The following is a 23,913-nucleotide window of genomic DNA, read 5'->3' on the forward strand; positions in this document are numbered from 1 at the left end:
TCCCGCATGACTTAAAGTTGTGTGGAAGAGGATTCATTCCCTTCAGGACATTGAACATTAACATGCAATGAAGCTTTGCCAGGCCTAAACAACAAAGGCCAGTGCAGAGCAAAGACTGCTGCTTGCATGCTTTCCTTCGTCAGTCACCAGACCAGCCCAACTGAACATCTATGTGAACATTTGAAAAGGGAGAAGCAGACATTCTCGGGTCTTGCATAACTCTGTTGTTACCTCTGTAAATATTGCTTGCATGCGCTGTACCTTATCTTTCAATGTAGTCCTGTTTTGCCAAGCAGTTGTAGCCTCTAATGAGGAATAACCTGTATGCTTTATCTGGTCTGTGATGACTGGCAAACAAGCTGCTTCATTTTGCTCCAACAATTCTTGAAAAAACGCAGAGGAGTGAGACTTTTATGTGGTTGCTCACCTGTAACCAAATCAAAACTTGAGAAAAAAAAATCCAGTTTCACTTCTTCTAAAAGCGTCACTGAAGAGAAGTGAAATACTTAAACTGTAGAGCGGGTACTTTATATGCATCACTTCCTTATGAAGCATACAAAATCATATTATACAGGAGGGGATACAATCGAAAACCATACAAAATTAACATAACCAATAGGAATTATTTAGTAAAGCAGTAGAATGTAGAAGTTTAAAATCATATGAACATGCTAATAACTAAGGGAAACAGGACTTAAACTCACATAAAAAAAAAAAAAAAAATACATTGATGAGAACAAAAACAAGTTAGTTTTGCAAACAAAACAGGACAGCAACCCCTGACTTAATCCTCGTGGCAAGCAAAAAAAAAAAAATCTCCACATAAAAACCCAAAGATGGAACAGGCAAAAATGGAAGATTAATGTTACACTTTGTTAAGTACACTCTATCATATAATCCATAAGGAATACTGATACCTTTCAAGTTGAACAGTCATAACAGTCATTAGAGAAAATACTCACTGTTAAATTCTTAGTTCATGTTTTAACCTTGATAATAGCTAAATTAAACAAGTAGATATATTTTTTTTAAGTTCCATGATGAAGGTAATAAAATATATAACAATAAAAAGATCAATCAGGAACTAAAAATATCAACCAAATATTAGTAGAAAAATAATACAGATTTATTAGCAGTAATCAGGGGGTGCTTTGTCAAATGAGGTGATGGTCAGGAGTCAAAATTCTTAATTTTGACTCATGAAGAGAGTTTAGAAGTTTAAAGTCATAGTTTAAATGAAGAAGTTTAAAGTCATATGAAACTTTGACTCATGTTGTTGTCATAGAATCGAAGGTTGTCCGATGATAATGCCATTCTCATTCTATTCCAGAACAGTGGTTGGGCCTTTGGGTTTCTCGGCCAGGACACCACAGACTTTCTGCACAACCGCTTCCTCAGTTGAAGGTACTTGAGTTTGGGAAACAGCTCATCCAGCAGAACCAGCACTGCCACATCCACCTAGTTTAGAAAAAAAATCCAAGATATATATATATATATATTTTTTTTTTTAAGAGAACATGCTAATAACTCACCAAATACACATAAAATTGAATCAAAACACACTGACTGATAAAAGCAAGTTAGTTTTGCAAACCTTCTCATCTAGAAGCCTCTGCTGAACCATGAAGAAAGCCTGGCGTATCACACCATTCACTGCAGCACCACCACTGGACAGCACAAACACTGTTTTCACACTGTCATAGACAGCACTGTGGAGGTTCTCAATACATGACAGACCTGGAATCCAGTCCCTTTCCTCCAAACAGAGACAAAACCTCCTGTGACCTGAGCTCTCCAGATGGACGATTAACTCATTGTAGACCCAGTCCCTCACAGCCTGGTTCTCTGTGTCAAACACCACAAAAGCATCATAGTGACTGGGGGAGTCACTGCCAGGCAGCTGGGAGTAGCCTTTGTGACCTGCCCACAGCACCTGCAGGCTGTACCACAAATCCCATCCATAGAGGTGCTTCAGCAGGGGCAGAGCAATAAATGCCACAGCACAGAAGGAACTGAACATAAAGGCCAAGCTACCATAGATATCCTGGCAGGAACGCTTGTCAATGGACAGCACACTGTCACCTTCCATGGATTCTGGGAATTCACAGTAAACACGGGTGGTGAGATAAGGAATCTGTGCAGGAGAGTGACGCAGGAACTCTGCAAACCAAGAAGTATCACAGCCACATTTAAAGGGATTTGAGTGCAGGGTGAGATGAAGAAGGGAACTACCACTCTTTAGTGGGGCAGGGAGCAACTGGTGGTTCAACAATTTGATTAAGTTGTTGTGGAGATAGAGATAACGCAGCGCTTTCATCCTACTAAAGAACTCTTCAGGAACAGAGCCAATCTTGTTGTGACTGAGGTCCAAGAGAGAGACATGTGGTCCAAATTCTATGGTTTTATTAGGCAAATAAGTGAGACGGTTGTCACTGAGATTGAGGTGACGCAGATTGTGGAGAGCTGTAATGTTTCGCCATGGGAAATACTTCAGTATATTTTTGCTGAGTTTGAGAGCCTCAATGCTTCTAGGTAGGTTACAGAGCACATCTGGTGAGATTGACACCAGTCCATTTTGAGAAATGTCCAGGTAGACTAGGTTCTTGAGGTCTTGGAAGAAATGGATGTACTTGTTGTCACTGGAGTCCCACATGATGTCCAAATGATTTCCAGAGAAATAGAGGTACATCAAAGAGCTGCTGCTCAATCGATGATCTATTCGCATCCCAATTCCATTGTTTGCCAGACTTAGGACCTCCAAATTGTTTAGATTATGGATAAACTTAAAGCGATGGCCCATGCCCTTCATTTGGAAATGAAACTCATTGTTACTTAGGTCCAGTATCCTCAGAGTTGTGTTAAGCTCAGCGAAGGCTTCTCCGTAATAAAGATCAATTCTATTGAATGCCATATTCAGATAAACTAAGTTTTTCATGTTATCAAACTGCTTACCATTCAAAGTCTGGCTCATGTAGTTGTAGGAAAGGTCTAAACAAACAGCATTTTCCATACCTATAAAGACATCTTTGTTAAGAGAAAGAATGTCATTTTGAGAGAGGTCAAATGTCAGGTTTTGTTGGCAGTAATAATTCCTAAAGTCCCATATTGTTAGAATTTGTGCGACATTGTCCTCCAACCTTTCCAACAAGTAGGTTTGGTTGGGTTCCCAGGGGTCACTTCTGGTGACCTTTTGATCTATAAGCCTAAGCGGGGTGTCAGGGAAATTATGATTTGTATACAAGTTCTGATTCTGAGAGATTTGTTGTGATACATACTCAGACAGTGGACCACAATAGCATATTGGCCTGGAGCAGACTGGGAGGAAGTTAAGCATGTTTTGCGAGAGGTCAACTTTGGTAAGGGAAGGTAAATGGCTCAGAGCACTTATGTTGAATGTGTTGATGAAGTTCATTCGCAGCTCCAATTTCTTCAACTTGTGAAGTGTAGAAAGAACTTCAAGGCTTTGTCCTGAAAGTGACTGAAAAAAGTTCCCACTGAGAAGAAGATATTGTAGCCCAGAGACATTGCTAAGATGTGGTGAGAGGATCAGTTCAGGAAATGTCATCATTGGCTCATAGTTATAGATGAGGCTAATCCACGTCAGACTCGTCAGCTCTCTGAAGAAGGTGCCATTACGAATGGCATATGCCAGGAGGTTGTCGGAAAGGTCCAATCTCTCTAAATTCCTCAATGGTTGAAAAAGTCCCTCTGGAAATGTACGCAGAGAGTTCCCTCTCAAGCTTAGGTAGGTAATAGAGCTGTTCTCTGCGTAGAGTGAGTTGGGGTACAGGTGGAGGGATTGATTATGGGGACAAGGAAAGCAGGGCCGGGCTGCATGGTCACAGCGCTGACAATTCCACTCTAAATTTAAATGCTTGAGAACCGTCAGATTGGCAAACGTCCCATTTAAGACTTCTGTGATTGCATTCTCTCTTAAATCCAGACTCTCCAGTGAGGGTGGCAGCCCTGTAGGGACGGCTGTAAAATTATTATATCCTAAAGTAAGATTTTTAAGATTAGGAAGTCCTCTCAAAACGGCTTCGCTGATGTAAAAGGGCTGGTGGCAAGGGTTTGCATAAAAACAGTTCTTGCTGAGGAGGAGCTTTTCCAGAACTGGTATTCTTAAAGGGTGGACGATGTTGAAGATGCGGTTGTTTTCTAGATCAAGAACCCTCAGGCTTTTAGGTAACCAGGGTAAAGAGGTGAGGCTGTTTCCTGACAAATAAAGAAACTGAAGCTTCACCAGGCTGCGGAAGGCATCATAGTGGATCTCCATTTTGCATGAGTGGTCATCAAAAGCTCGTAGGTGATCTGGTAGACAGTTCCACATTATTTTGAGAGTCTCAAGGTTTGGGACACCTGAGAAGGCATATTCTTCCACTTTCTGTATCTTGGTCCGACTTAAATCGATTGACACTACAGTGGTTGATTTGATGTTAGGAACATAGGCGAGTGGTCTATCATAGCAGTATACTGTGGTGATGTTCACATCGTTGTCACAAGGGAAGAAGACGGGATTTCTTGTTCTCACTATTGGAAGAAGTTGACTAAATAGGAGCACATTTTGCAACAAAGTCTGAAAAAAATTAGGAATAAAAACACTTTAGAGACTTTATTAGACTTTATTAATTTATGTAGTCTAATTGAACTGATTATTCTTGCTTTACACTAAGCATTGTCCACTATTTGCAGTGTAAGACTGAAGCTCCTACTGTTACTCTATGTGCGTAACTGCCAGAAAATAATGAGTTCTTTAAAACTGAAGTCATTTCATGTACAATCAGGGGCGAGCGGTCATATAAGCTATAAATGCAGCGCATGCCCAAGTCCTTTAATTAAAATCTTTAAAATGTTGGTCAGTGTGTCCTTTTATAATATACCTTATTTCTATCATTTTGGTTGCAAACCGCTACCTTTATACACGTATCTGTCTCAATTAGCTAGCGAAATGCTGGAAAATTGACAGCTTGACGCGCGCATGTGCTCTGTGATACCGAGTATTTACAGTAGTTTGGTGTGTTTGCATCACCCCGTGGCACGTCCGAATAGTTCCGATCTCATGGTAAATTCAAACATTTTGTTGGTAACATTGTGAGCATGTCCATGTGTCATTTGCTTGACTCTGCAACTGGTTATAACTGCATCATCCGTCCGTTCTAATAATTTCCGCTTTCATTTACACTGTAAATTGCCACACATTGTTGTTGGTAACATTGGGGCAAAATGCGCACGCGTCTCTATCAAAATCGAGTTGTCGAGTTGATATAATATAGTTAAAAACCATATTATGCGTTTTTATTAATAAATAAATGCCCAAAAAATGTCGAGCTCGCGCCCTCGAGGGCGCTCGCATGAAATTGGGACCACATCATGACTACACAAAAACATCACCGCTCGCCACTGTGTACAATGTTTTGATGTGAAAGCATCTAGCAATTTCATGCTTTCCTTATCAGTTTTGTTCTTAAGTGATTATACAAAGGATACATGTTTATTTACAGAAAAAGCAGACCTGATTGCGGTAATTATGTAAATGGCAGAATAGTTTTGTTGTTCTTACTTACCATATTAAGCACTGCATTTATCTTCAACACTCCCATTGGTAGCAAGCCAAAACAATCTTAAATCCAGTTGATGAGAGAAGACTAAAGAGTGTCTAAAAGTCAGTGTCAGTGTGCAGTGATGAACAACTGTATCCACTTATGCAGAAGTGAAAGCAAGTCGTAATACAACTGATGCCCATATGCTGATCATGTGACTAAAATGAAAATCCATTTCATGTGAGGATCAGATATTGACAAACACCTGAAGTGAAATCTAGAGTATTAAATATTTTGCAATTCATTATTATCCTTTGACCTTAATTATAATCACTAAGATATACTGACAGTCTAACTTCTATAGTTTTATCACTGTGCAGACATGCCAGAAAAGAGAATGGAGTGAGAGGCAAGGTGTTTTTCCACAGCAGATGAGGTTGAATAGCACTTTCTCTGTTCACAGCAGATTCTTAAGAAAACATGAGAGCAATTTACCAATTTAACACTCACCTGAATAATCTTGTAAAGTGTTTAATCTTCACAAATTACTCTACATTACAAGATTTGTCCAAAAACTCATTTCTGTTACAATCATTTTATTAAGCACATCGTATCATGTAAGCCACTCACAAGAGTACTAGTGTCTTTTAAGTTTAACAGTCATAAAAGTGGTTAAAGATAAGAGAGATTCTTACATTAGCTTGTGATTTAACCTGGATCATGACTTAATTAACACACTGAAAAGCCCTTTATTTCCTGGATAAAAAAGGCATCTGTATTAGCTTTGGAAAACAACCAAAATAATGTAAAAAAAATTATGTCAGAGACAAAAATGCCTTCATTCAAGACGCGCGTGAAAAGTGGAACTTCACATACACTCACTGGAGTTAACTGAAGACATCAACCTAGTCACAGAAAAGCTACAGAGACGTTACAGTTATACAAAGTGCAATTTCATTTGAGAGCGCCTTCAGTGCTTTGGTTTTCAATTGGACTGTACAATGTCCTTTAAAACAGGAAGTGAAAGTCTCTGACATAGCTGAGTCCCACAATGTTATCCTGGTAGCAAATGTAGCTTTAGCACAGTAACATTCATTTGAGCAGCATCACTGGTACAGGTGCTGAATCATCCACAGAGCGATGTTCATAAAACCATCTGATTCAGCATCCACTTTGGAAAGGGAGTGGTTGTTTCCTGGGTACCACAGCAACCTTAACAATAAACACAATTGCATAAGTGAAAAACGAAGGCTCTATTATGGAGCATGTATCTCATGTAATCCAGAAAATATGCTGCCAAGAAAAGCTGCTTACCGGGCTGGGACGTTCAGTGCTTTCAGAGCTCTGTAGTACTCGATGCCTTGCTTGGTAGGCACACGCTTGTCATCTTCTCCCAAAGTGAACAATACTGGAGTTTTCACCTGGGACAAAGATCCATCAAGATTACAACGCTGTCCAAAGACACCATTGAACTCACATGCACACACTCAAGAGACATACACAGAAACACACAGACCTGTTTGATGTGCTTGATGGGGGACTTGTTCAACATCTGCTCCCAAACAGCAGGGTCAGGTAGACAGTCTGTGCTGTAGTCGAAGCCAGCCTCAAACATGCACCTGCATAAAATACAGTTAATCATAAGCAGGAAGGAAGAAGAATCACTTTGAGGTGTTCTGTTCCCAGTGTCTGTATGCATACTTGTTTGTGCATTATTGAATACTTCCTTCCCCTACAGAGAGGCACACAGAAGCCCTTTATCCATTCCCACCCCTCCCCTCATCCCCTACAGTTGTGGGGACAATGTCAGGTCTGCCAATCATAAAACACCAATGCAGTGAGTAAACAGGTGTGTGTGAGAGAGTATAAGAATATACATGCTAAAATGTACCAGTCTGGGATGTCTGTACAGCCGATCATGGATGCCATATTGGTGACAGGATTACGAACTACACAGGCCTTGTAGAACCCTGGGTACTGGCCAATCAGATGACAGGCCAGGAAACCACCATGGGAACCCCCAACAATCGCCACCTTCTCGTTGTCAAACTCCCCATTTTTCAGAATGCTCTCAACAGCAAACTGGAGTGAAACAAAAATATGTGAAAAGTAAAAGAGTCATTCGCTGTGAAAAAGAAAACAAGAAACAGAAAAACAAAGCAGGTGTCTGAAATGGAAAAGAACATCAAAAAAGGTTGATGTGGGATTAGAGCTACTGCAAATATGACACTTGGCTTATTAGATACTGGTAGATACAGACTCTGACAACCACAGCTAAATATAGAAACATTAAACCAGCCATATGCAAAACATATTACATTTATATCACACTAGGAGTTGTGTTAGCACAGGTGCAAAAGTAAATTTTAGGCAAATACATTTTATGCATGGGAACGATTGGCCTAATTTTCATTGAAACAGCATTTAGAGCTGTGCCTGTGTTACTTGCTGTGTACTCACTTGAACATCTTGGACATCTTGGGTGCCCACGTTGCCAGGCAGAGACAGGATGCTGTCTTGGCCATAGCCAATAGAGCCACGATAGTTCACTAAAAACACACAAACACATTAAAAAACATCTGCGGGTTACACCCAGAGGTTGAGATAGAAAGTATTTGAATGCTTTTGGATGTTTTATAGTCTGGCATTTTAGTTCAACCATGCGCAGCCAAATTTATTTGATAGCTGCTCTTTTCTACCTTTCCTGCTCACTCTGCCCATTATACTGGAGTTTTTGAGTGGGGTAGGTGGGGAAAACCTGAAACTAGGGGTATACTCACTCTTTAAATCCTCAAATTACTCCCATACAGCAGTCAACAGTACACTCAGATTGTGCTGGGCAGCTATAACCATGAAATGTGAGGATTACAGCAGCAATCACTAATCTACACTACAAAGTACAAGTAGGTGAGTAATTTAAGACCACATCATAAAAGAAAACTAAAAAGTCTTTTGTAACATGAAATTGATAAAAGCAAAAAAATGATTTGTGAAGCTGACTGAAAGACTTAAATGATTTTTTTTTTTTTATAATTTTCTTTTGATTGACTAAACCATCAGTTTATCATTTCAGCAAGAGTGTAGATAAATGAATAATGACATAAATAAGAAAAAAGCCAATCCCACACACTGAATCATCAGAGATTTTTCAGGACATTGGTGCTGAAATGTCATGAAATGAATAAGTGCATGTCCTCCTGAAAAATGTGCAAGATTTTTTTTCTTATTCTATAGCATGTGTGTAGATAAAAGAAAAATATCAACTGATTCTAACAAAAAAGAGTGCTATTTATTGAAGCTTAACAGTCACATAGATGAAACTACACAAGCTACCATAGATTGTGTTAAGTCATGTAGTCAAATATTTTTTCAAAGATGATCTATTAAATGATGTTTGACAAAGAACATGAAATAGACACAGGCCTAAAATTACCTTTCTTATACAACCTCTAAAACCCCATGCAGAAAGTAATAACAAAAAACATTATTCTCTCCACATTGCCTTGAAGGACAAGAAAATTCCTCGGCTAGTTTTCTGGCTACTGATGTAAAACAGTCATTAAAATCGTCTGCAACCTTCCTCTTTTTCGATGATTGTTCATTTCCAATATTTGAGGCAATGTAACAGGTTTTGGTTTCTTATTTATTACTTTAGCCCAAATGCTTGAGAGACTTCCACAAGTTCTTTGAGTCATCCTTGTGTTCAGTCATCTTGTCATGTTAGTATGTCTTTTCGCACTATTGACTAACTTGTTGACTTAATTTCTTCAAACTTCATATCCTGTCCAACTATGAACCATCTCTGCTTCTCTGTACTTTTACTGTATTATTTATTCCTCACCATAAGGTCCTGTTCCATTTTACTCTTTGCATTCTCTCTGGGGCTAGGTCATAAACTGTATCTAAAAAACACCAAGCTATATCTACATACTAAAAATTCAACACTAATTTCCAGTTTTACCGGACAGTCATGAAATGGACAGGAGGTTTCTGAGAACAAAACCACTATGTGCTTAAATCTTGAACTTACCTAGTAATATGGCAAAGCCCATCCTACATAGCACAGAGGAGGACAGAAGCCAGTCTGCTACAATCACAGAGTGAGGACCACCTACGTGAAAGAAGCAAATTATGTAAGATGCAGATTGACAGTGTGTGCTGAAAGGTATCTCAGCATTGTGAGGTCTACATGTCAGAAATGACACTGCATGTTGAATAAAATCTTAATCACACAATACTATGAGTCATATTACACAAAAACATCCTTGATTCTTGGAATATGGTAGACTATGAAGAATATGAAATCTTGCTAATAAGAGCACTATTTTTATACCAACCACAATTGACAATGCCAATCTTACTGGAAAAAAACAGCTAAGAGATTTTGGAAACAATACCACAATCCCAAGATCCCAAAATCCCAAATCCCAATAATGATATTTAAGATATTAAGAGGTATTAAAAGTAAAATTTAAGATAGATCCCTGTGCCTGTTTCTTACTTGTAAATGTGAAGTATGGATTATGAGTTGCTAATTAATTCAGGACATGGCTGTTTTCAGTAACTACAGTATGCAGATGTGTAGTTAGCCAGTAAACTAGGAAAAAACTTATTGAGCATTTTTTTTAATCAGACAGTATGACCAATTTATGCAGAAACACATTTCATAACATTTTAAAGAAATAAGAGTAGCTCATTGCATTCACTGACAAGTATAAGCAAAATAAATTGAGATTCCGATTTTTTTCTGTAGCTTATATCTCTTCATCAGCTTTTGACTTTATTAATTACTGTAAAGATAAGTTTTGTTAAACTCTTTTTATGATACATGTAACTATTAACTAACAGGTCAATGTTTTTTTAACTTAATTATCAGATGCACACAACATGTTAATACTTAGCATTAGACTTACGAACCATGAGGGGTGACGATGAGGGGCAGCTTCACGCCCTCCTTCACCTCCTTTGGCTTGAGTAGCAAAGCTTCAAAATTCAGCCCAGCTGCAAAACAAACAAACAAACAAAAAAAACATTTACTAAACCCACCATAACTGTATGTCAAATAAAAGTGCAGACTGCTGCTGCTCACCTCATGTAATCATCACAATCAATAGACTCCTCACCAAACAACAGAACTAAGACCTTACTACAATAATCATTTATATAACCATGTTATGTACAATTATTTTGTATTAACTTCAACCAACTGCTATATCTACATGACTTAGTGACTGAGTAATATGTTTACCACAGCCCCTATTAAATGTAGGGTATATTTTTATTCCTGAGGAATTGTAAACTATCTTAACTCCCACATCTCAACATGTGTATCACCAATGTTTTGCTTCGAAGGGCACCAGTCATTTTTAATTAACTTATTTTTTGGCCTATGCATATCATACTGTCAAAAATAAAGATTATCTACCCAAATGACATTGCTTTTTGTTTTGAAAGCACTGCTGGGAGGTATAAGCTAATGTGTCCAATACAACGACAAGTCAATATTGGTCCATACTGGTAGAAGGGAGTTTGATTTAGAGATCGAGCTTAAAAATTCTGTACATTAAATCTGTACTGTAACAGACAAAGGAGCTCCTATCTCCTTCATGATATAAAACAATGCAACTCCCTTCAGAGTAACGGATCAGTGAAGAAACATGGACGCTCCTACTATGGTTCCTGTGCAGATACTCAGAAATAGAAGGCTGACATTCTTACGATATTGGCTGTTGTCTTGCTCTGGTGGCGGGGTGAAGGTCAGGATCTTCCAGTCGATGTCTGACTGGCACTGTGACTCCTCCAGAGTAACCCAAACCACTTCCTCCTGGGAACCACTAGCTGGCAGAAAGCCCACTCTCTAGACAGGAAATGACAACATGTGACAGACGCAGCAGTAGAGTTTTACTCAGTTCTGTTTTCCATTGAATTACTATAGCTACTGACATGCTGAAAAATTCCACACAGCTACAAAAATTGTAATCGTTTTGTTGCTCCCCCAGACCCCTACTTTCAGCATCTCTACTGCCCATGTACATTATGATAACAGAAATATTGAAATAGGAAGATTTCTAAACTGATTTTAGAATCGGCCAACTTGTATCTAAAGGCCAAAATTATTCCCATCCTCCACATTCACACAACATTCTACAGAAAACACTGATACTACCAGACATGGGGGGCTGTTTGGAGAGGAGCAGCTGACAACCATCAGATCTCTCTCGATGTTCAGCAAACACCAGTTCCCTATACTGGAATCTGCAGGAAAATAAAAATCATCATCAGACCTACACTTTGGGACAGCTTGAATGTGTTATACATTCAAGCTGTCCCAAAAACATGGTTATGATGATCAGATGATTTATTGGAAACTGACACCAGCAAATATCTGTAAACAAGAATGGCTGCAACTGTTAGTCCACACTGTGTGTGAAATGCAAAGGCTGATAAATGTGTCAAGTGACTCACTGGAAGTCAGGGAGGTGATGCTCCCTGTGTTTATATCCACCACCAGCAGATCCTACAAACACATTTTTTTAATGTATTTATTTTTCCAGATAACTGTAATGAATACATGCTCACTTAAATATTTCTGGCCAAAAAGGGAAACAAATCAGTAAAGAATTCCAATCTGCATTTTCTCCACAGTAACAGGTTGTTTCCCTGATGATGACTTTACCTTGCGGCTGCGCTGGGGACAGGCAATGAGGACACGCTGGCTGTCAGCAGACCAGCACTGAGGGGACAACTGGGAGCTGTAGATACCAGCAAAGCCATCTGTACAGCCACACAAACACACACAGACACATACAAACAAACAAACACACACACACACACACACACACATTAAGCTTGATCTTGATGTGTAAAGTATAAAAAAGTGTTGTCATGTGACTAATGCCAAGTCTTCCTTACCCTCTCCAGGTCTCTTTACCACATCCACCACCACTGAGGTCTTCTTAGTGTACCAGTCATACTAGAGCAGATTACAGTAAAGAAAACTTTATTGTCCCTGGGGGAAAAACTGGTCTTGAGCACAGTGCTACGGTCTATTGCTTCACAAAAATAAACACATCACAAAAACACAAGAAGCATCTGACACATTGCTAGACAGTTGCTTCACATAAAAAACATCTTAAAAACATGAAAGAGACATTTAACTATACATTCGACATTGGTAATGCTTACAGCAACACTGACATATCTAACACTGGCTGGACTTCTTTCTTGAGCAGGGACATTACAAATTTCTCAAAATATTTCAAAACAATCAAGGTCAAAGCTACACCTGTAGCACAGGGTTTTTTAGCCACTTGTGTTATGACTGACTTCTTCCAGGAAGCTGGGACACTGTGAGTGTCTTGAGACCATATGGGACACTATGCTGATGTCAATTCCTCTGCGCAGATTTTGAGCAAAAAAAAAGCTGTCAGTCCCTCTTGGCCTGTGGACTTATTTGTACACAGCCTACTCTTCACACTAGTCACTGAACACTACATGGCTTCACCTCCAGCCAGCAGGTGGCATCAGCGTCTAGCAAAGACTGCAACACATTGTCACACTCATGAGAAGTTTTGTGAAGTTTTGTAAGCTGCATGAAAGTAGCTTTTGTGCACAAACATATCCGTACCGTCTCATTTCAGTGAATTTTTTCTAATACATTCATCTCTGTGATTGAAAGAAAACACAAATACAGTACATAATATATATAATGTAAGGAAAGAAAGTAAACAGGTCTTTGTCTCACCATACAGAGCCTGCTGCACTGCATGTGTGGTCCATAAACGGCACACTCCAGGTAGACAATCCTACACCTGTCTGGGCTCAGCCGAGGAGAGCACACTGCACTGGTGCCTGACGACAGCTGCTCTGAAGGACACAGCAAACAAAAGCACACCTTTCATGCACATTCCCTATTGTAAACACACATACCCATTTCACACCAACCTAATGAACTGGGAGCTGAAAGGTTTGGCTCAGATACAGCAAGTCAATCCCAAAAATGATTCTGATCAAGATCAGGGATGACAGCCAACTTTGCTCTGCTTGGTGCAAAAATTTTGTCTTCAGCTCATGTTGCTCATCAAAAAGCGTCTGGAGGTCACAGGATTAAGGCTGTACCAGACTCAGAAACTCCTCAGTTTAATCACTTTCGCCATTCAATATGATGATTCAACCTGTTGTTTTATTTTTAAATTCAAAGACTTTCTGCCACTCAGAAAAGGTTCTGGCACAAGATTCAGAGTTGGTAGATCATATTCATTCAGTTAAGTCCATAAGTATTTGGACAGTGACACAATATTCATAATTTTGCCCTTGTACACCACCACAGTGGATTTGAAATGGAGTAATCAAGATGTGATTAAGGTGGAGACTTTCAGCTTTAATTTAAGGGGTTGGAGTTTTATACATTCTCACCTCACACTATAATTAAAAGGATTATATTCAATATTTGGAGAAAATTCTTTGCAGAGTGTCTCAAGGAAGGAAACTCAGAATTTGGTGATGTCCAAGGGTTCCAGACATCAGACAGTCAGAGACTGCAAAGGATTTTCCTCCAAATATTGAATATAGTCCTTATAATTCTAGTTACGTGTGATATGTATGGTTTGTCCAATTACTTTTGAGCCTCTGAAAATGGGGTGACAATGTTTAAAACTGGCTGTAATTCCTAAACGGTTAATGTCATATTTTTGTTCAACCCCTTAAATTAAAGCTGAAAGTTTGCACTTCAATCATGTCTTGATTACTCCATTTCAAATCCACTGTGGTGGTGTACAAGGGCAAAATTATAAATATTGTGTCGCTGCCAAAATACTTATGGACCTAACTGCAATTAGCAAAAACAATTACATTCTGTCATAATCAAATCCAACAGTCACGCAAACCTACTCATGTGAACATATTTTGAACATTATATTATATCTATAACTATGAAATTCAATAAGACAACTGCATAGAGATTTGAATTGCTGGAATGCATAGCTACTGTGTGGCATTTTCAGAGTAAACAGACATAATGATGAGATAGCATTTTATTGCCTTTTCTTAGAATTCCCTACTGTAATGTAATTTCTGAGCATTATGTGAGATTCCAACACATGCTATTTTGGTATTACGATGCACATGGACTGAATGGAAAAATCTCAGTTGACTGAGGGGGTCTGTAGCAGATAATTTGATAGGTGGACTCTAAAGCAGCTCTACACAGAATGTAAAGATGCAAGCTTTGATGATGGTATAAAGTGACACTGCCATATATGAGCTGGTGTGAAGTGTATCCTGAAGAGGTGGATGTGGATCTGCATGCCTCAAAATACCAGCATCATGCTCATAAAAAAAGGGTATTACAGAGCTAAATGTCTACTGTGTCTAACAGAAAAGCCAATAATTTTCTTACCACATTTCCCACCAGTAAGATCCACATAGAACAAGGAGGACCTGACAGCAGAAACAGAACAGTGAGAGATGAATGAAATTCAGTTTGACCTTACAAATGAATTACTGATCTAATCGGATGTTACTGCTGTTTAAATTCAGACTGCTGTGTAATCACTGGGCAGTGCTTACCTCCGGTTGGGGCAGTACTTGAGGCCAAGTCTGAAAGGCTCGTGCCACCAGCCCACAAATACCACACCTGTGTCACCTGGAGCCCAAAATGCCTGAAGAAAGAGAGAGAGAAGGAAAGAGTATTTACAAGTAGCCGGTGGATATTACCATGTACTCATACATCGCTGCATACATTCTACAATACTGACCTGTCCAGGTGAGATATGTTCAGGCACTCCCTCCAACACGGAGACATTGTTGCCTTCGATGTCCAACACACAGAGCACAGGACAACTCTTATTGACCAGGGTCTCTCCCCAGTCCTCATAGAAAGCAAACTGCTCCCCCTGCAGGAATACAACAGCAAACATTCTCAGCCAGAGTGTAACATGACATAATGCAGAATCAAAACTTGGAATAATACAATATTTTATGTTTTAGAAATGCAATTGCAAGATATTAACTTTGACGGCCTCCTTCTTGTCCACTTTCATGCTCTCCTCCTCGTCCCCAATAGAAGATGACTCCGGTGATTCTGTCTACAAACACGAATGAGACACAAATTGAGTGATTATTAGATTATATCCTGTTTACTACAGTAGGCCTATTGAGTTGCAGCACTGACTGGCTCTCTTTGAGTTATGGTTTAGGTCAGTGATGCGGACAAACCTGGAAGAAGGACTCAGCCTTGGGCCTCTTCCTCTCTGCCACATACAGGAGATGGGTCTCAGAATGGGACCACACCAGGCAGCCAAACTGCTCTAAGAACATAAAACACAACATAGTTATCTGTCACATCTGCACGCTATAGCACATGTGACTGCAAATGCTGCAAAAACAGGGCAACGGAAATTTGTTTGCATGTCTCTCACCATCCTCATAGACTTTGCCGTGCTTCTTTAAGGCTGTTAGGTTGATGCTCTTCATCTTGATGTTTTTACTCCAGATCTGTGGAGTCACAAAAGAAGTTAGGGAAGGACAGAGATCACACAATCTTGACCTAACACCTCAATATTGGCTACAGGGAGGAAATGGAGACATTAGAGATACTAAAGAAGCCAGAGGCGTGGGCAGTAGAGGAAGCCTGAGCCAGACCACCAGCCGCTCACCTCCAGAAACTGTTTGTCCTCTCCTTTGACTGTGCACTCTCTGACCACAGCTTTCATTTCGCCTGAGGGAGAATCTTTACTCAGCAATCTGACAAGACAAAAACATCTCTTGTGATTGAAGCTTTGGTTAGACTTATGTGAATTTGTGTTCCAATCCACTCCAGATAGAAAGATAAAATGCACACATACTCTCCCTTTATCTCAGTGCAGTTTCCTGAAGGCCCAGAGTAAACCACTGACTTGTCATCGTGGAACACAATGTACTGCCGGCAAAACTTGACATTTTCATTCCTCTCCAGATCACGCTGGCTCCACTCTGGAGGAGAAATTAAAGCAAAGAGCTTTGACAGAATGTGCCTAGACATTGTTTCATATGGCTAACAGCAAACCATTATCAGATGACACTTATTATAGATAACAAAGTCAAGTAACTTTCCAAAGCTTAATTATTTGTGTTTTTGCCTCTATGTATAACTCTTAACATGTGCGTCACTGCGTCCTCCACATAAAATAGTTTATGAGTGCATACTGAAGCTTCACATTGCAGCACACATACACACACCTGTGTAAATGTTGCTGTATTTGCCTCCATACTGGGAGGTAATGACAGGTCCCACATCGGCTCTGCCCAGAGAAGGGAAGAGGCTGAGCTCTCTGTAGAGTTTGGAAATGTCCTCTGGGTTGGTCATCACCTGACAACACACAGCAGAGAAACTCACACTGCGCCTCAGTGACAGAAACTGTCTCACTGTAAACAATGACCTATTCATTCCCGAGCACGCTGGAGTCTCAAGTCCACACTGGTTAGCTAGTTGTTCACCAGCCCAAAAAGAGGGCCATAGGCGAATATTAATCTACTGCTTTTTGCAAAGAGAACACAAGCAGGCTTTATAAATACAGCTACCAATTTAACACGCCACTTTGGTACAAGGAAGTCAGGCGGGTTTCAGTGGAACAGGAAGTTCTTGTGGCAGCTGACTGCGAACAAACTGCCCTCAGCTAGCTTGAAACCTGGCTAACAGCATTTCATTTATTAGCAAGATTCTTGCCAGGTGACAAATGCTACACACTGCCGGGCACAGTACACTGTTTCTTAAGATAAGAGCACTTTATTGTCCATTATCTTTGTATACAGTACACCTGTATGATAAGTGATCTGTTCCAACATAGAATAAATAACATAAGCTATAGCCCAACTCATTTTTACATACCTGTGACTCCATGACTACGGCACTACCCAAAGCAGCTAGCGCTAAAAATTCAAGAGTAAAGTCAACGTAAATAAAACAAGAAGGCTTCCTGCTGTAACTTTCAAAATAAAATTCAAACTAACAATTTCAGGCTAAAGTTTCAAATGATACAAATAATAATAATAATATTCTTTTTTTCTTTTCTTTTCTTTTCTTTTCTTTTCTTTTCTTTTCTTTCTTTCTTTTTTTTGAATAGCAGTGGCACAATTATCTATAAACGTAATGTAACAAACAAGGACTCCAGATCAGTACTCAGTTTAATTTCAATTGAAAATTAACACTTCATTTACTGTACTTTAATTCACAATGGTTCTCAAATGGGTGCACATTGGAGTACTGCAGGGCGTATATGAGATTTTTTTTTTAATGTGCACTTGCATAATTCTTAAAATAATTAGCATATGATGTAATATAAAACATGTAAATATTAATTTGATAAACCACACTTTATATTCAGTCAATATGATAATCCTTCCAGGTTTTCCCGAAGATGTCACATGTGTGCGTTTCTGGCTTAAATCTGCTGCCGTGGTAGTCAAGCAAAGGCGGTTGTTCACTATGACCGTGAAGCCAAACAAACATCAAGAAAATGGACTTTCTTGATATTAAAAACAAAACCGCAATACAACTGAAGACAAGGAGAGAGAAGTGAAAAGAAGCAAAGACAGAGCCAACAAATTATTATCAGTATCAGGTTGGTGTCTCAGACACCTACTGTGATGTATTGTACCTCTTGATATAGACTGTTTTTTTCTTACCATTTATGTTGCACTGGTCTGCGGGTGCTTGGCTAAAAAAATATTCCAACGGGGGAAAACCGCTGCTTTTATTTTGTAGTCAAATAACCCATATTAGTCGGTTAATCTTGCTCTCGTTGGTGGGCTTGACTCGGCGTCTGGCTTTGGCGCCCTCTAGCGTTGCAAATGAACGCTTATTTGTGTTCATTCTGCCACTGTAGGTGTGCATAAATATAGAGATTTCACCGTACCGCCTGCTGCGCTCTGACAGAACATGACATATAGGTCTGCTTAGACAAGACTCAAAGCCAAGTCGCCTCGCAGTGTTGAGTCAGTTTCCAGTGTCATATTGACAAGCGCCGCTCTGTTTCTGTCAGTCAGCTGGGGTAGGTGGGGTCACCAAGAGCCAAGATGGCTGACTGTGAGGAGCCGCTGTCAGATGAAGAGAAGGTAGAAAGCTCTTTTATTCCTAACTGATCACACTTTCTCTGTTTTTGTATAGTCTTATGAGCGTTGTATTTTAACTAGAGTGCATGGGCGGGTTTTTTGAAGGATTATACAAGCTTTCTGTGTCGAATCCAAATATTAAACTTGTTTTTAGTTGTCGTTAGCTAACCTCAATAGCTAATGGTAGCTAAACGCTTTTGGTCAGCTAGCGGAAGAAAGTGCCCATAGTTAAACAAGGGGAAGCTTGTGCTGAAAACTTTCTACCACTTGTACATAATTGAATGGAAGCAAATGCATGGAGGCCTTTTCACGTAAGACTGTCTCATTAGTACCGGTTTTAAATCCTGAATAGCGATTACTGCAATAGAAGCAATAGGTTCTTCTCTTATAGCTAACGTTAGCAGCTAAGTTACATTGCTTTGGATTTCTGGGTCAAACAGATTCAGTTTCAGCTCAAATACCTGCTAGCCACACATGGCTTGAGGGCAGGGTGTGGGTGCCCAGAATCTGATGAAGCCTGATAGTGACACCCTCAGCACCAGGAGCAGAAAGACATGGCCAAAGCTGAACTGAATATCAAAGACATATTTCCTTTAACGAGATGTTGAGTGAGTCGGTCTGTTTGCAGGGCAAATATTAATCTAACTTAGTCGATGTTAGTCTTACCTGACTAGACAGTCCAGTTTAAACCTGTGGGCAAGAACAAACTCTTTTTCAAAGTTGGAGAAAAGAATGCACATGTTCTCTTGATGATATCAATAGATCCTAATCCAGATCTATATAGTGAATGGGGGAAATGTAGCTCTCCAATTTACTTAGAATGGAGCAGCTTCAGGCTGAGCTACAATGAATACTGTTGCTCTCTTCAGCTCTTTTAATTTCAACTGTCTGACTCACTGACTCACATTGCTTGTCACCATCTCGCATGGTATCTTTTGGCAGATGAAAGAAAAACTGGCATCTCCTGTTTTAAAAAGATTAAATTGCATTGAATATGCACTGCTTGGCTGAAATGAGGAGTAGACCCACTGATTCACAAACGGCTCTTAAGCCATGTCCCATAAAGTCTCTTGACTGCATAAGTTAGTAAACCTTGTTTGTTGGCATAGCATTTGAATGGGAGTCTACTTTTAGTAGAATTTTTTTTTTTTTTTTTTTAAAGTTATTTACCTTTCTAAGATTACAGGTACTCATAGTATTCTTTTTTAGACGTTTATTCCTTTACTCTTTATCCTTCCAAATGTCCAAAAACTGTTTGAGTGTATTTTTTTTTTTTTTTTTTATTGCTAATTGAAGAGTAAAACTTGTACATAATTGCAAGGTGAAGCATCAGCTGATAGTGTGTGTCCCTCATATTATAATCTAATCAGTCACATTTTATTTGCTTATGCAGGTCCGCATAGCGGCTAACTTTGTGACTCATGCCCCCCCGGGAGAGTTCAATGAAGTCTTCAATGGTAAGAAGCAGCTGTTTCTGGCATTGTATGAAAATTAGTTTTTTGTGTTGTCAGTACTTTCAGAGCAGTGCTTAACACTGGATTGTTTTCTTTTGTCTTGCCAGATGTGCGGCTCCTCCTCAACAATGACAACCTCCTCAGGGAGGGAGCATCACAGTGAGTGACACCTATTTTCCATTAACCTCCTAGATTAAAGTACTTGTGATGATTTGCATTGGAAAGGAATAGTTACTGCTATTAGTTGGTTTACTGTTAGACAACTGTAATATTATTGATGGAAAAGTAATTAATATATTTGAAACAAGGTTATTGCTGTTTGAGTAGATAATAATAGTGTACTTATATTTTCAAAATACATTCTTTTCAAAATAGTAACTCCTCTGCCATATTATGAATACCCATTTGTGCTCATTCCCTTTGCCTAGCTCCTTTGCCCAGTACAACATGGATCAATTCACCCCTGCCAAACTAGATGGCTATGATGAGCCGGTATGTGTCATCCTTTTTTTTTTTTTTTTTTTTTTTTTTTTACTTCTCACAGAAGAGCCAGTGTTACATTTCTTCCTCTCGCTTCCCAGGTTTTGATCACAGAGCATGGTGACTTGGGTCATGGACGTTTCCTTGACCCTCGCAACCGCGTGTCCTTCCGCTTCGACCACCTAAGGAAAGAGGTGAGCGACGTGCAGCCATGTGAAGGTGAGACCACCCTGAGAGCCTGGAGAGATGCCTGCGATACTGCCCTGAGTGCCTACGTCAAAGAGCACTACCCTAGTGGAGTGTGCACGGTAAAGCACATACAAAACGAGGACAGTGCTGTTATCTCTATAATGCAGATGGCATTTTGACCATTCCTTTCTGTCGGTTGCAGGTATATGGGAAAACAGTCGATGGCCAGCAAACGATCATCGCCTGCATTGAGGGGCATCAGTTTCAACCCAAAAACTTCTGGTACCATGACCACTCTGCAAACTGCTGTTACTAAGCACACCTTAATCTATAAGTGACTTGATATGAATGTACTTTGTGAATTGTATATTATAGCTTTATTACAAAGGTTTAATTACTACCCTCTATATGTTCTAATTTTAGTAAAAATGAAATAATTGTCCTCAGTTTCATGAACACAGCTGATGTTATGTTTTCTGATTGTAATATAGGTTTTCTCACAATTTCCCCATGACAGGAATGGTCGCTGTAGGTCAGAGTGGAAGCTTACCATCGGTCAATCCACGGCTCAAGTGGTGGGAGTGTTGAAAATCCAGGTGAATAATCTTCAGAATATCTGACATATAAATACTAACAATATTTTCCCTGCCATTTTATTTAGACACAGCACCTAGAATTTTTGTGCAGCACCCAAGTTAATTGAATGGGAAATATGGATTATTTCAGAAATATCCACTAATGAAGTGATTGTCTTTGTCTCAAGGTGCACTATTATGAAGATGGGAATGTGCAGCTGGTTAGCCACAAGGAGATAGAAGAATCAATACCAGTGACTGTGAGTAGGCAGTATTTTTGACAATTGACAAGTATAAACTTGCTCATACAGACAAGTTTGAAAAGTAAATGCTTTCTCAATGGCTGAAACTTCCTGTTGTTTACATAGTATTAGACCGGTTTTGTCAGATCATGTCATGTAAATTTGAGATTAATCCTCAGTGCCTATGAGAAATAATGTGATTATTGTGTGTGTGTTTGAAACAGAACGAAAGCCAGATAGCTAAGCAATTTGTCGACATCATTGAGAATGCTGAAAATGATTACCAGGTAAGATACTTTTATTTATTGGTACTGGTTTTACTCCAACATAAAGAAGAAAGAAATTTCAAAATATTTAAACATGTCTATATACATTTACTATAAGTCCAACTTGTTGCCCTCCTCTTTTGTCCTCAGACTGCAATCAGTGAGAACTACCAGACTATGTCTGATACCACCTTCAAGGCCCTGCGTCGCCAGCTGCCTGTCACACGCACTAAGATCGATTGGAATAAGATCCTTAGCTACAAGATTGGCAAGGAGATGCAGAATGCCTAGAGGAAGGTCAGGGACTGGCCAGAGAGATGCACACTCCACTGGGCCAACAACCCACCTATACATGCGCAAGGACTAACCAAAGCAAAACTATATCAGTATGGGGCAAGGAATTAAAAAAACAAAACAAAACAAATAAGCAAAGCTGAAGATTTGCAGACTGTTAGGCACAGGTTTTGGAGACAATTGTGGTTTGAAAAGGGTGGTTGGTTCTTGGTCTGTGTTACTAGAGAAGTTGTACCAGGTCAATGTGCAGGGCTCTGCTTAGGACTGCTACATTAGAGAGATAAATGTTTCTGGGCCATCTAAGGGCTCACAGATCTGTCCAGATTTGACTGTAAAAAAAAAAATTACATTTGAGACAAAGTATTTTTTTTTTCTTAGTCAAACATGCAGATCTGTGATCATGTCAAGATGGAGTTAACATGTCATAAGCCAGGGACAAGATTCAGGACCTTACAGGGCAGCTGATAACAGCAATTGTAAGCACACCATCACATATCAGGGTTTGTTTGTAGACAGAAGAATATGAATGTTTTTGACATATCTGAATTTTGCTGACAAATTCAGTGCACAGGTATAGTGGAATTTGGAGCCACATACATCATCATAATCAGGACTCTGACAGGAACATTTCCAGCAGTCATTTTAATTGGTCCTAAACTTATAGTATTGAGATGGAACTCATTCATACTTTGAAAATGAAACTGACAATATTTCTAGCTCTTCACTTTTAGCTGTAGCATGATCCTTAGCATAGCTTTGCTCCTGCACTGTAGACCTATATGTTTGTTGGTGTCTGTCAGGGCTGAAGGAATGTTTACTTATTTTCTGTTGTGCTCCTCTGATGTATGTGTCCCCACCCATGAAAGCTACGATGACTGAAATACCATAAAGCTCCTCTGCTTCTGATTTAATCCTCTCTGTTACTTTGGCAACACCACCTCAATTGCTGTATAGCTTTTCCTTTGTGAAAGGAAAACATACTCATATTTACCAAGATTTATTTGCCAAAATCTCTTTCCTATGGTAAAGAACTCCATACTCCCTCCCATGTATGCAAATCTCTATTTTAATATTCCGGTTTTTGTTGGAGTCTTAGGGTATCACACTCTTAACTGTATCAAACTGTTTGTTGTGTATTGGTCGATGCCAAGTGAACACGAAGCAGGTTCGCCATGTAAGGTGGAAGCCAGGTTATCTGTGTTTTATGAATGCTTAATAGGCTGACTCTGGATCAGTTACATGTTAGCTATATATGTGCTGTGTTCAACCCATACACTATACTACAACTGTGTGCCGATCAGTTAAAAACTTAAAGACTGTACTGCCCCATTCTGTTGTATGAATAAATGAACTGATAATCTTGCCTAGGCTGTAGTTGTGCTTTTACACTGTCACTTGTACTTGCAGACCAACCAATCAGGATTCAGACGATTTCCAGTTGAAACAGTCTGATATAAAAACACTGACACGCTGTAAGTCGTAAGGCATGGGACATTTATTTAAGAAAGCACCAGATATAATGCAGATTAATGATATGCATAGTTACTGGGGGCAGCTGAAGGAATTTGCCTACATGGACAAGCTGTACTGTGTGTAGCCAAAAAGTTTGATTGGCTAAAATTTCAATTACCACCTGGTTGCAAAGCCAGGTTACTAGCTGTTGTCCAAAACATACAAAACCTGTAAAGCCTGAAAGACAAATCTGACAATGAAGCAAGACACAGAAAAACATGAGACCATAGCAACAAAAATGACAGTAGTGAGATGAAAATCTTAGTTCCATT

The 23,913-nt window shown here is 39.4% G+C and overlaps 3 protein-coding genes across 5 annotated transcripts; 1 reads left to right on the forward strand and 2 right to left on the reverse strand.

The window, feature by feature from the left end:
• Positions 1 to 1,153: 1,153 nt before the first annotated feature.
• Positions 1,154 to 5,859, reverse strand: tlr9 (toll-like receptor 9). Its single transcript, XM_030056806.1, has 3 exons — positions 5,565 to 5,859; positions 1,595 to 4,576; positions 1,154 to 1,458 (listed from the first exon to the last, which is right to left on the reverse strand). The coding sequence occupies exons 1-3, from the start codon at positions 5,598 to 5,600 to the stop codon at positions 1,252 to 1,254; spliced, it is 3,225 nt and encodes a 1,074-aa protein (XP_029912666.1). The 5' UTR covers positions 5,601 to 5,859; the 3' UTR covers positions 1,154 to 1,251.
• Positions 5,860 to 6,511: 652 nt separating this feature from the next.
• Positions 6,512 to 18,224, reverse strand: LOC115361750 (acylamino-acid-releasing enzyme-like). Of its 3 annotated transcripts, none has more exons than XM_030055361.1 (23): positions 18,204 to 18,224; positions 16,758 to 16,887; positions 16,385 to 16,511; positions 16,196 to 16,283; positions 15,959 to 16,034; positions 15,756 to 15,847; positions 15,551 to 15,625; positions 15,296 to 15,433; positions 15,108 to 15,199; positions 14,938 to 14,978; positions 13,285 to 13,406; positions 12,453 to 12,513; positions 12,217 to 12,314; positions 12,006 to 12,057; positions 11,707 to 11,795; positions 11,259 to 11,397; positions 10,458 to 10,541; positions 9,571 to 9,651; positions 8,001 to 8,089; positions 7,432 to 7,622; positions 7,057 to 7,159; positions 6,855 to 6,961; positions 6,512 to 6,752 (listed from the first exon to the last, which is right to left on the reverse strand). In XM_030055361.1, the coding sequence occupies exons 1-23, from the start codon at positions 18,204 to 18,206 to the stop codon at positions 6,647 to 6,649; spliced, it is 2,184 nt and encodes a 727-aa protein (XP_029911221.1). In that variant the 5' UTR covers positions 18,207 to 18,224; the 3' UTR covers positions 6,512 to 6,646. The 3 variants fall into 3 exon arrangements, with proteins under 3 accessions (XP_029911221.1, XP_029911220.1, XP_029911219.1); XM_030055360.1 differs by lacking the exon at positions 18,204 to 18,224 and adding an exon at positions 17,407 to 17,447; XM_030055359.1 differs by lacking the exon at positions 18,204 to 18,224 and having other exon boundaries at positions 16,758 to 17,119.
• Positions 18,225 to 18,365: 141 nt separating this feature from the next.
• Positions 18,366 to 23,492, forward strand: capza1b (capping actin protein of muscle Z-line subunit alpha 1b). Its single transcript, XM_030055362.1, has 10 exons — positions 18,366 to 18,632; positions 20,023 to 20,086; positions 20,191 to 20,242; positions 20,512 to 20,575; positions 20,665 to 20,871; positions 20,955 to 21,034; positions 21,270 to 21,348; positions 21,516 to 21,587; positions 21,794 to 21,856; positions 21,986 to 23,492. The coding sequence occupies exons 1-10, from the start codon at positions 18,594 to 18,596 to the stop codon at positions 22,124 to 22,126; spliced, it is 861 nt and encodes a 286-aa protein (XP_029911222.1). The 5' UTR covers positions 18,366 to 18,593; the 3' UTR covers positions 22,127 to 23,492.
• The last annotated feature ends 421 nt before the right edge of the window (positions 23,493 to 23,913 follow it).

Source organism: Myripristis murdjan, chromosome 7 (assembly GCF_902150065.1).
Source record: "Myripristis murdjan chromosome 7, fMyrMur1.1, whole genome shotgun sequence".
Lineage (NCBI taxonomy): Eukaryota > Metazoa > Chordata > Actinopteri > Holocentriformes > Holocentridae > Myripristis > Myripristis murdjan.

Bases quoted from the DNA above. Each gene is read 5' to 3' on its own strand.
- tlr9 (XM_030056806.1), bottom strand. From the start codon at position 5,600: ATGGGAGTGTTGAAGATAAATGCAGTGCTTAATATG. The intron at 4,577-5,564 runs GTAAGTAAGAAC...AATTTTTTTCAG, and splicing joins TAAATGCAGTGCTTAATATG to ACTTTGTTGCAAAATGTGCT. The intron at 1,459-1,594 runs GTTTGCAAAACT...TTTCTAAACTAG, and splicing joins AGAGGCTTCTAGATGAGAAG to GTGGATGTGGCAGTGCTGGT.
- LOC115361750 (XM_030055359.1), bottom strand. From the start codon at position 16,965: ATGAATAGGTCATTGTTTACAGTGAGACAGTTTCTGTCACTGAGGCGC. The intron at 15,200-15,295 runs GTCAGTATTGTA...CTCTTTCTTCAG, and splicing joins AACATATCTCACCTGGACAG to GCATTTTGGGCTCCAGGTGA. The intron at 9,652-10,457 runs GTTCGTAAGTCT...TCTTTCACGTAG, and splicing joins CCTCATCGTCACCCCTCATG to GTGGTCCTCACTCTGTGATT.
- capza1b (XM_030055362.1), top strand. From the start codon at position 18,594: ATGGCTGACTGTGAGGAGCCGCTGTCAGATGAAGAGAAG. The intron at 18,633-20,022 runs GTAGAAAGCTCT...TTGCTTATGCAG, and splicing joins CGCTGTCAGATGAAGAGAAG to GTCCGCATAGCGGCTAACTT. The intron at 20,576-20,664 runs GTATGTGTCATC...CTCGCTTCCCAG, and splicing joins TAGATGGCTATGATGAGCCG to GTTTTGATCACAGAGCATGG.